This window comes from Benincasa hispida, chromosome 12 (genome assembly GCF_027475165.1).
Source record: "Benincasa hispida cultivar pf3 chromosome 12, pf3_genome.v1.1, whole genome shotgun sequence".
In the NCBI taxonomy this organism is placed as follows: domain Eukaryota; kingdom Viridiplantae; phylum Streptophyta; class Magnoliopsida; order Cucurbitales; family Cucurbitaceae; genus Benincasa; species Benincasa hispida.
This window is the reverse complement of record NC_143489.1, coordinates 26,066,500-26,077,971: the sequence shown is the minus strand read 5'-3', so window position 1 is coordinate 26,077,971 and position 11,472 is coordinate 26,066,500. Positions and strand designations below refer to the sequence as shown.

Sequence of the window (11,472 nt, the reverse complement as noted above, 5' to 3'; positions counted from 1 at the left end):
GTCGTTAAGAAATGCGTTTAACATCCATCTGAAGAAGGGGTCATTGTTTGGCGGCTGCAACAACCAAAAAACTATGAACATATGTCATTTGAGCAACTGGAGCAAAGATCTCTTTATAATCAATACCATAATCTGATAATAGCCTTTTGCAATAAAACAAGCTTTATAACGTTCAATAAATCCATCAGATTGTGTTTTTCATTTTTTAAATCCACTCCCAACTAATAAGTCTTTTGCTAGAAGATAGATCAATATAATTCCAAGTGTGAATATTTTTTAAGGCTTGATGTTCCTCACTCATTGCTTGTCGCAAAAGAGAGTTAGTATTAGTTTCATGATAAGACAAAGATTCAATTAAAGACATAATAGTGGAAAAACAATGGTAGTCATGAAGATGATGAAACACTTGTGTGAACAACAGGTTTACGATTTTCGAAAAATCATAACGCCAGATTTGCTGAAACGAACGTGAAAAAATGATTCAGATTGTGAGGAGATTTCATAGATCCGGCATATCTAAGCATGAGTAATTCGACAACAAAAAGAAAATGAGAATGGTGAAACCAATCAACAACTGGAGATCTCATTGAAGGATTCGAAACCCGATGCGAAAATAAGTGATCGCCTTTGTGTCAGTGAATTCTTTCTAGAACAAAATTTAAAAATAAAAAAAATAATTAGAGAGAGAGAGAGAGAGAGAAAACACATAATGATAAACAACTTTAAGCATGCTGACCACAAAAAGGTACAGAGAGGAAAGAGAACGTGAGAAACTTACTCTTGATGAAAAACACTTCTTCACGTTCTCTTCTCCCGAAGATCACGAACTCTTCTTCCATGAACACAACAAAGTTATAGCTTCTCTTGGACACCACCACTAAAGCCTTTCTTGGCTATTCTCAAGGTAAGAGTCAAGACGAAGTTGTAGGCTCGTCTACTTAATTTTGATGAGAGAAAGAGATTTGTTTGAAAGATGACTCTTTGAGAAGAAATGTCAAAGTGGAAATCACATTCAACTTTTTGTTTCAAAGAACAAAAACACACTATGTTATGTGAGAGAGAGGGAGGAGGAGTTATCAATAACTCCTCCACTAATACGATGGAAACTTATTTTAATTTACATAAAAACTAGTTTTAATGTAATTAAATTAAAGAATTTTATATTAAAATAAAACATTATATTATTGACATAATATAAATATCACATGTTTTATATTTGAATATTTTTCTCTCTCATTAAACTTTATATTATAATGTATTTGTATACATTATATTAATTACATCTTATACAATTAATTACCTTTAATTAATTTGAACAATTCAAATTAATCCAAAATTAATTTATTCTTATTTAACCCTTATTGAGCTAGTAAGGGATCGAGATGCTATAATGATACGAGATTAATTAATTAAATTAATCAACATTCGTTAATTGTCAGTCACTCCACTAAAAAGACCAACAGCGATTGATAGTTGCACTCGTCACTCTGTAGATATATTTTTGTGTCCATGGATATAACCAATTCACAATAAGTTGACCTTTCACAAATTACTTGTAACTACAGTTGGGTCAAATTATCGTTTTACTCTTGTAATTACATCTAGCTCTAAGTACCACTGATTCCTCTCATAAATAATTAGTTATGGTTCACCTATAAACTAGACCTCTCTCTAGCCAGTGAGAGGATGAGACGTCTCATCATTCAAGATCTGAAATCAGCCCTTAAGGTAACAATTCATCTACTTACCCTATGACTAAGAATGAGTGAATTTTGTCTTGTGTAGCTGCTTTTCCAACTCCCCACTCAAATAAATCCCCAAAATGGTAGACATATTAAGTCGGCGAATCTGATCACTCTTACCCATACAGATCAAAGGACCACCCTCATAGGCAGGAGTTCACAACTCACTAAGGATTAAAGTCAAGTTACCTATGGTCATCTCTTCAAGTAACGGTGTTATAAAAAGAGACTAATCTCATATCTATAGTGTCACTAGGATAAGATACTCAGCTTTATTCATATACTACAGACCATTTAAGTTATTACTTAAATATGATCTGCATGTACGTCAACCACACATATACATGTTTAAGTTACATTAAATAACCTTAGATATTAGTTTATTAGATTTGGAGTAATGCAAACGAAATGTCAAATAAAATAATATTTTATTTTATTAAATAAATAATCCATGTATAAATAATTTATAAAATACGAAACTTACGAGATTTAGAACATCACAATGCTCACGAGTCCCGATGGTGAATGGCAGATCCTGCAGTGACAACAAACGACGGCTGCAATGAAAAATTTAAGATGGTGGAGGACAAATCTGGTGAACAAGGATAGATCTAGAATGGTGAACGGCAGATCAACAACTCTGGTGAGCAAATCAACATTTGAGGATGACTCAAGCAGATCTAATTCTACAACGGCTGTAGAATGTTACTGAAAAAAAAAAAAAAAAACCTAATCATATACAAGAAAACTTATACACAATAGCTAAAGAAAGTACAAAAGAAAAGATATTAAATTGCAGCCATAATTGATGAAATTATAAATTTGAGGCTTAAATCACATTATTACAGTAACATTATTGATGCTACTTATAAAAGGAAAGGGAAAGAATCAAATTATTTACATTTGAGAAATTCAAATGAGATGTTTAATAGTTAGCATAGTGCCATACTATATAGTTCGAAACATGTATTTCAACTTTATAATATCAGTTAGAATGTGTTCTAACCTAGCTGAATGTGTTTCAATATAATCAATTAGGTTCACTAAATGAATGAAAAGGACAAGAAACATATTACAATTGTATGGTGTTTGTTTAAAAGGAAAAGGATTTTAACACCTTCAACCACAAACTTTGACAATCAAATGTTTAATTAGTCGTTCTACTTTTAATAAATTTTAAATTTAGTCTCCCAAAAGTAATTATTATCAAAATTGGTTCAATAATAATAATTTTATGGAATAAAAAATATTACGTGAATATATTTTCAAAAAAAAACTAATATCAGGGAGAAAATTAAAGATTTATTAAAAGTAGAAAGATTAAAATTTGACATTTGAAAATTGAATAAATCTAAAAGTATGATATTTTAACCTTAAAATATGTTAGCATAATTGAAGTTGAGAATGTGATCTCTCAGCCCAGGTTGGTGGGCTGAATCTTGGGCTCTTACAATGTTTATTATGGCCTGCATTGAAAAAGGACCCACACTAAAAGAAAGCCCACCCACTTTAATGCTGAATGTCTGCGAGAAATGCAGACAGTCACCAACATGGGCTTTGAATCACTTTGAATATGGGCCCTCTTGTTCCTCATCTTCCATATAGATTTGGGTAATTACATTGGGTAACATTTTTAGGGATTGCAATTAAATGTATAACAATATTTTAAAAGAATTATAAATATAGAAAAATCTATTAATCATAGATTCTATCACTAATAAACTCCCACTAATTATATGCTCTATCACAGATAGACCCGTACTAATGATATGGTCTATCACTGATAGTCTTTAAAAACAAAATCTAAATTTTTCTATGTCTTCAATTTCTTTTCCACTGTGCTATATCATACTTTAGGCTTGAATGCTATATTTGCAATTGCTCCTCTAAATTTTGTAGGTAGATAGGTCATTTCATAGTAATAATTTTAAAGATGTCCAAATATTTGAAGTATTTCACTAATATATAATTATTTGTTTAATTATTATTTTTTTATTAAATTTAGACTTTCATATAATATAATAAGGAATTAAAATTTCAGAAATGTATATTAAATGGGCATATATTCTAGTTCCTTATTTTGTTAAGATTTTAGGACATTAAGGGATGTTTGGTCCACCAATATGAAAGGAGTTGAGTTGGTATAATATACCAACTCAATGTTTGGCCCACCAATTTTAAACGTTGATGGAGTTGAGTTGGTATATTTTACCAACTCATCCCAATTCACCCAACTCTCCCTTCTTCCAATATTCTCAATGGCTCCACCCATCAGCTATTGTCGGCAACTATCGTTATCACATCTCGGGAACTAACTTCGGGCTCCAATAACCACCTCCAATGACAACTTCGGTGAACAACTCCGGACTCTGAAAAACCACCTCCGATGAAAACGCCGGCAAACAACTTTGTGCTTCAACATCCACCTCCAATTACAACTCCAACGACCAACTCTAGGCTCCAACAACCATCTCTGGTGACAACTCCGATGATCAACTTCGGGCTCTGACAACCACCTCCGATGACAACTTCGATAACCAACTATGGTCTCCACACAACCTTTGCACGACCAACTCCGGCAACCACCTTCGATGACAACTCCAGTGATCCAACTCTGACAACCACTTTCGCACGACCAACTCCAACGACCAATTTCAAAGTCTGACAACCACCTCCGACTACAAACTTCCATGAAAATCATCTTTGATGAGCACCTTCGAGCGAGCAACTCCGACGATCAAATCTTCAATAACAACCTCCAACGACAAACTCTTCGATAACCACCTCCGACGACAAACTCAAGCAACCAACTCTAATGCCACCTTCAAGTGAATAATTTCAGGCTCCAACAACCATCTCTGACTACAAACTCCGGTGTAAATCATCTTCGATGATCAACTTCAACGACCACCTTCGTGCGACAAACTCCAGGCTCCGAAAACCACCTCCAACGACAAACATCAATAACCAACTTCAATACCACCTTCATGCGACCAACTTCAAGCTCCGACAACCACCTCCGATTACAAACTCCAGCGAAAATTATCTTCGATAATCAACTTTGACAACCACTTTCGACTATTATAAGACTGATGACTGTTAAAATATGTTGTAAGGTCGTTGATTATATAAATAATAATATTTTGTCTACATTGTGCAAAATTTATACATAAAAAATTGTAAAATATATGTTTATTTAATTGAATTCACATATCAAAAGAATGTTAAGAATATTTAGACGAAAAGTAAAGATTGTTAAGAATATTTAAACGAAAAGTATGCATGTAGTTGAAAAGTATGTAACATATAACAAAAAAATTCATAAAATGAAGTTTTTTTTCTTGAAACATTTTCTAGTAAGAATTAGTGAAAATGGAGTTTTGCTCTCTAATGATCCTCTAAAGTTGGAGGAATTGAAAGTGAAATTATTGAAAAAATGTGGTAACATTCCATTGGCTGATGGGGGGAGATTCAATTAAAAAAATTGATGACAGAATAAAAATACAAAGTAACAACAAGAAGAAGAAAAAGAAAAAGATGATAATGAAATTCATGGAGAAAAATTAGGAATAAAATTTTTTTTATTTCTCTTTGATTTTTCATTTTATTTAACCATATTTCTTCAAGAAATGTAATGGTTAATTGTTGTTTATTACAAAAAAATAAATAAATAAAATAAAATAAATAACTTTAAAAATTAAAAGAAAAAATTACAATCCATATTTTATTCAAACAAAAATGGGTAGAATTATTGAATAAAAAAATTTTAAAATAAAAATAGTAATCATAAAAGCAGATTATTTAGAGTTCAAAAAAATTGCACCAGATTCCCAGACATATGAACTCAACTATGCACCCCAAACACAGACATATGAACTCAAATCAAATAACTTTGTACCCCAAACACAGACATATGAACTCCACAAATATATGAAGTTCACAGACATATGAACTCCAGACATCCTATCTTAACTCAGTGTCCCACATAACTCCTAAATATGACCTATGAATAAAATTCCATGTTACATATCTATTTGTTTAATTGTTCATATATTTTGTTGAATTGTCTTGAATGGAGAAGATTTTCCTCTCAAATATTTACATAATTTTACCCAATATCATACGATTCTAGCACATTTTGTTCACATTTTTTATTTTTTTTTATTTTTTATTTTTTTGCACATGGATTGATCATTGTTGAACAATACCATAGAGCCATAGCAAGGGGAAGGCCAGAGAAGATACATTTGAAGTCATTTTGAGCTTATGGGTCATGAGGACTAAAACAAGAGGAGTTTGCACACAAATGCAAGGGTTGAAAAACACTGACCTTAAAATCTCTTGGTGTTAGGATGTGCTTGATTGTTTCTGCTTTTGAATCCAAATTATTATTTAGAACGTTGAGGTTTTGAGTCAAATGCATACATGTTTTATGTTGATAGTTTCTTCTACATTCTTGTTATCTTTAACTCTGTTGGATGTTTTATATTTCAATTAATACTTATGCTTTCTAAGATCATGAGTGTCTAAATTTCATTATTCTAGTGTGATACCTAGTTTATGGATCGTTGATCGATTTAGTTGTATTTCTTAACCTGATTGACATTTTTTTCATTCTAGTTTCTTAATGTTATTGATCATTTGGCCACTAATTAATTGATTCATGCTTATTTTCTTGCTTAGGGAGAAGACCTTAGGCTAGATCTAAATTTTTAGATTATTGTTCAATTATATATAAGAGTGATAGATGAGTAATAGAGGCTAACAACGAAGGTCTTAATGCCACAGCTGTTAGCTAATTGCAAAGAGGTTTGGAATAATATTTTGATGTGAGAAAAGATTGAGCTTGAGAGAGAGTATACTTTGAAATTAGCCTTCCAGATCTGTGTAATTGGTGTTAAATTAGTCTAAGGATTATATTAATCAATTGAGTCCATCAGTACATTAAACGAAATTAGTACTCCATAATATTCTCTTGTGACTAAATTTCTTTGTTATTTTCTTTCATTTCTTTTAATTTTAGTTTCAATAACCATTACATGTGTTCCATTTTCCTAGATAAAATTGAATAGATTTTTGTGATAATTAAGAGATTTATTCACCTCGTCTCCAGAGGGCGATATGCAGTCTTTGACTGTTAGACTTATAACTTGACCCATATGATTGTGAGAGCAATACAAATTACACATGATATATATATATATATATATATATTAACAACGAACTCAACATGTCTTCTCTAGCATGTCTCCTAGATATAATTCATGTGAAGTGTTGTATAAGCTCAAACCACTTTACAATAAGATGTTGAGCTCAAAGCTAGCTCTACATTCCTTCTTTTGGCCAATATAGCTCTGAAAAGGGAAAAGAAGTAAAGGGAAAGATGGTCAAAGATTGTTGAGTGGAAAAGGAGGTGTCATAGGATTTTGAGATCTCAAAAATATAATACAAAATGTATAATTTTAGTCACTTTTCTTTAATTATATTTTTTTTTAGTATATACACAAACATTTGAGATTTAGTTTGTTATTGGTGTGGATGGTTTGATTTCTAGGTCAACTACAACTGTCCAATGATATTAATTTTTACAAATTACTTAAAATATGTTGAGAAAGAGAATAGGAAACTCCTGGACAATTGTGTACCACCTTGAATTGATAAATGTCTATAGAAAGAAACCCATTTATTGAACTTAATGACAAAGGGTATTGTCCTAATTAGCAAAATTAAGTACACAAAAGAATAGAAGAAGAGGAAAAAAAGAAAGAAAGAAAAATCAAACCAACAGAAGTAACAAACCTCAATCACACATCAGACAAATAATACACAATAAAATTCTTTCGAAAATTTTTCAATCAAAAAATTCCCAATTGAACTTGGGCTGAACATGGTTGTTGTTGTTGGCTGCTGCTGTTGCTGGGATTGCAGTTGAAGATGAGGTTGCCACCAATGGTGGCATCGCATCGAATATCTCCCATCTTGTCGTAACAACGGTCTCTGATGTCGATTTCCTTTTGGGCACCAACGACGAATCCCCCATCGACGGTTGCGAATGATGTCCATTGGGCTTCTGACCAGGATGATCGTGGGCTTGGGCTTGGACTTGTTTCGGCCCATCTGAATTCCTCTGCTGTACTTGCATTGGGGTTTGGTTTTCGTTTTTGATCTTCAATATGTCTAAAGTTTCAACATACTTTTGCACCCTTCTTACCTTTGAAATCAAGAATTGTGAAGCCTATTAGTTAACTATTTCTTGCTTTTTTCTTGAGAAAATGAAAGTCAAAGCCAAAGTCAAAGGTACCTGCATTTTCCTCTGTAATTTGACATCTCCATCCCCCATAATTCCGTCCAATTTAAGCAATTGATCCATAAGCAACTCAGTCAAATTCAACACTGTTTTCTCAGCAACTTTCCCACCTTTGCCAATTACTGATTCCAACGCTGAAACCTTTATGATTTGTGAACAAAGATTAATTAAAGATAATGAATTTGAGATGAAAATACTTGTTATATGTCACATGAATCACTTTGACTATATAAACGTTATAACATAAAAAGTTTTGAAATAGAAAAAAAAAAATGTTTACAATTTGCTAGAAGCACTCATAGTCAAACTTAATCTAACAAAATCAATGAAAAGATAGTCATTTTGAAAAGTTTATTTACCCATTAAAATCGCAACTTGTTTTTCTATTTAATTCCTCAGTCAATTAGTTCTTAAATTTTTAAAAAGATAACCAATTTCAGCGTTGTTTAAAGTTTTCACATTTTTATGATAGTCTCCTAAGTCTTTAAACTTTCAAAACGAAATGAACTAAAGAGTACTACTATTCTATCACTCCATACTTACCTTAATTAACTCATGCATGGGTATTTGGTAACCATGTATGTGAAGGTATAATTTGTGATTAGACAATAAAAGCAATAAAAAACTCAATATAGAATAGTATTTTCAGTACGATAGGACACAATTGAATTATAATACACATACATGTAGATACATCAATACACAAATTGAAAGTCATATTATCTATTTATTTAAACAATCAAACGAGGATGCAATGTTCAACTTTTTACCGGTAAGTAAAAAAAATAAGACCACATGAAAATGACTCAGTTATAGAAAATAAAAATAGCCTCAAATTTTATCATTCGTTTTAAACATATCCTTGTAGTAGAAACTCATTAGATTTTCAGTATTCGAGATTCAATTTTCGTTCTAGGTTACCATCATACCATTCTAAATCCTGATTTATTTTGAACAAATTTATACCCAACAATAGATTTTAAAAATATTTCTTAACGATCAGGGGTAATATTGTAATTTTGATAAGAATATCTATAGAGGAGAAGGGATTGTTGAGTATTTGGGGAGTGAAGTTAGAAAGAGAAAAGAAAGAAGAAATACCTGACCAGCAAGTCTATCAACCTCCAAGCTGATTTGGGAAATGGATTTAGAAGCCTTTTCCAATTTGGCATTTTTTCTCATCTCTAGCAATCTTTTCTCTTGGCTAATTGGGTCTTCTAACAGCAATATTTTGGAACGATCCTTAACACCACACATATCTAGAAATGCCTTTGAATCTCTCTCTTTTTCTTTGTATATCAGTTTCTGGTCTTCTTGGTGCAACCCCGTTGCCCCTACCAACATTTTCTTCAATTCTCCTGTGAATTTACCATTTTAACCTTTACCATTTTTTATAATCACAAACTCGATATCAACGTAGATCAACCGACATTAACTTGTACCATCAACTTTGAGATTAGATGTTTGATTTCTCACCTCATATATTGTTAAATTTGAAGTAATTTGCTTCTAGTTCTTCCTTCAATTTTCTTTCTTTTTTTAATAACTCAAAGGATAACTTGTTTTTGTTTTTAAAAATTTGTTAAGAATTTAAATGTTTACACGAGAAATATGAAATCATGAGTAAAAAATGGAGAGAAAACAAGTACAAAGTTTAAAAGTTAATGACTAAAGTCCCAGTTGGTAAATACTTGGGCCTCGTTTATTAGCTATTTTATTTTTTATTTTTGTTTTTTTTAAAACTAAGTCTATAAACACTACTTTTATCTCTAAATTTCTTCTTTTGTTACTTACATATCGATGGTTAATTTTAAAAAGAAACAAAAACTTTTAAAAACTTATTATTGGAATTTGGAATTTGACTAATAATTTAACCATGGTACTCCAGAAAGATACAAATCATTAAAAAAAATATAAAAATTTAGACTTGATTTTCAAAAACTAAAACTAAAAACGAGATAGTTACACCCTGGTTTTTAGTATTTCATTAAAAAAAAATACTTACAAACTTCTCTTTCCCTCTAAATTTCTTAATTTATTGTATACTTTATACCAATATTTCAAAAAAGAACCAAGTTCTGAAAACATAAAAAAATAGTTTTTTTTTTAAGAAAAAAAACATGTTTTTGTTTTTGTAATTTCAACTAAAAATCCATCTCTTTTGTAACTAAAAAAATATTATAAAAAACTGAAATTAAATAAATTTAATTTTCAAAATAAAAAATTAAGTGATTATCAAAGAGACTTAGCCTTAATTAAAAACCTTTTTAAATCAACAAGTAGTAAGCAAACTAATTTTATAAAAAGAGAAAAGAAGGGGAAAAAAAGCAAAAACTAAATAAAGAAAAGAAAAGAAAAAACGCAAGTGTGGGAAATTTACCGAAAGTAGCTTGAGAGTTAATGGAGATTTCATGGTACACCGTCCCGTACTTGACTCGGACTCGTACAATCAGCGGCGCAACCGAGTTTTTCTCCGAGTCAGTTCGTTTCTGTACCAACATTCCACCGGGTCTCATTTCCCAATCCATCGCCCTCGATTCTCCGCCGTTTGTCGGCGCCGCCGGTGGGGCTTTACTAGTCTTCGTTCTCAGCATCTTCCCCCTTCTTTCCCTTCCTTCTGGGTTTCACGATTTACAAATTGAATCCAAAAATGTCAGATCTCCGGCCGCCGGATCTGTCACCAACGGGCTGCAACACCCTGTTTCACCGCCGCCCACTAATTCCAGCATTACACAACACACGAAAAACAGAGGGCCTCTGTTTTTCTTTTCCTTCCCCCACCGCCGAAACAGAGATCTCAGATTTTCCGGGAAAATAAGAACAGGGGTGAAATTTTCTCGAGAAAGTTATGGAAAAAATCAATGTGAAAGGAAAGGACAACCCAGAATAATTTCAAAGCAACAAAGAATTTCTCTGCTCTTTCTCTCTTTCTTTCCTTATTGTTGTTAGCTGAAGAGAGAGAAAGTAGAGAGAGAAAGAGAGAGAAATGAAATAATTTTAAAAGGAGAGTGGGCAGCTAACTTAGCTGTTTGCAGCTTGCTATATAAATACACTCAACTGCAATCATTACAAAATAAAAATTAATTTTATGCATATGAAAAATATTATTTTCTTTTATTAAAAAAAAAAACACATTATTGTGTAATAACTACGCATTTATTTATCACTGGAAAAGCTATTTGTACTCTACCCTTCTCACTAGGTTTTACCACCTAAACTCAAGATAAATCATTACCCAAAAAATTAAAATTTAAAAAACAAATTATTCCTACTATTTACATGAACATTGAATAATGTTTTTTTGTATGGGAGATTTTAAAAATTAGATAAATTTTGAAAATGGTTTATATAAAATAGTAAATTTTAATTTTTTTTTTAACTCATCGCGATTAATAGAAGTCTATCAATATTTATCAATAATAA

At 31.5% G+C, this 11,472-nt stretch overlaps 1 protein-coding gene across 1 annotated transcript; it reads right to left on the bottom strand.

Moving 5' to 3' along the window:
* Window positions 1–7,396: 7,396 nt before the first annotated feature.
* LOC120067327 (BAG family molecular chaperone regulator 2-like) lies at window positions 7,397–11,199 on the bottom strand. The gene is made up of 4 exons (XM_039018892.2): window positions 10,430–11,199; window positions 9,151–9,407; window positions 8,044–8,190; window positions 7,397–7,953 (listed from the first exon to the last, which is right to left on the bottom strand). Exons 1-4 carry the CDS (start codon window positions 10,641–10,643, stop codon window positions 7,594–7,596), a joined length of 978 nt encoding a protein of 325 aa, XP_038874820.1. The 5' UTR covers window positions 10,644–11,199; the 3' UTR covers window positions 7,397–7,593.
* Between the last annotated feature and the right edge of the window lie 273 nt (window positions 11,200–11,472).

Bases quoted from the DNA above. Each gene is read 5' to 3' on its own strand.
- LOC120067327 (XM_039018892.2), bottom strand. From the start codon at position 10,643: ATGCTGAGAACGAAGACTAGTAAAGCCCCACCGGCGGCGCCGACAAAC. The intron at 8,191-9,150 runs GTATTTCTTCTT...CAAATCATAAAG, and splicing joins TTGATAGACTTGCTGGTCAG to GTTTCAGCGTTGGAATCAGT. The intron at 7,954-8,043 runs GTACCTTTGACT...TTGATTTCAAAG, and splicing joins AATTACAGAGGAAAATGCAG to GTAAGAAGGGTGCAAAAGTA.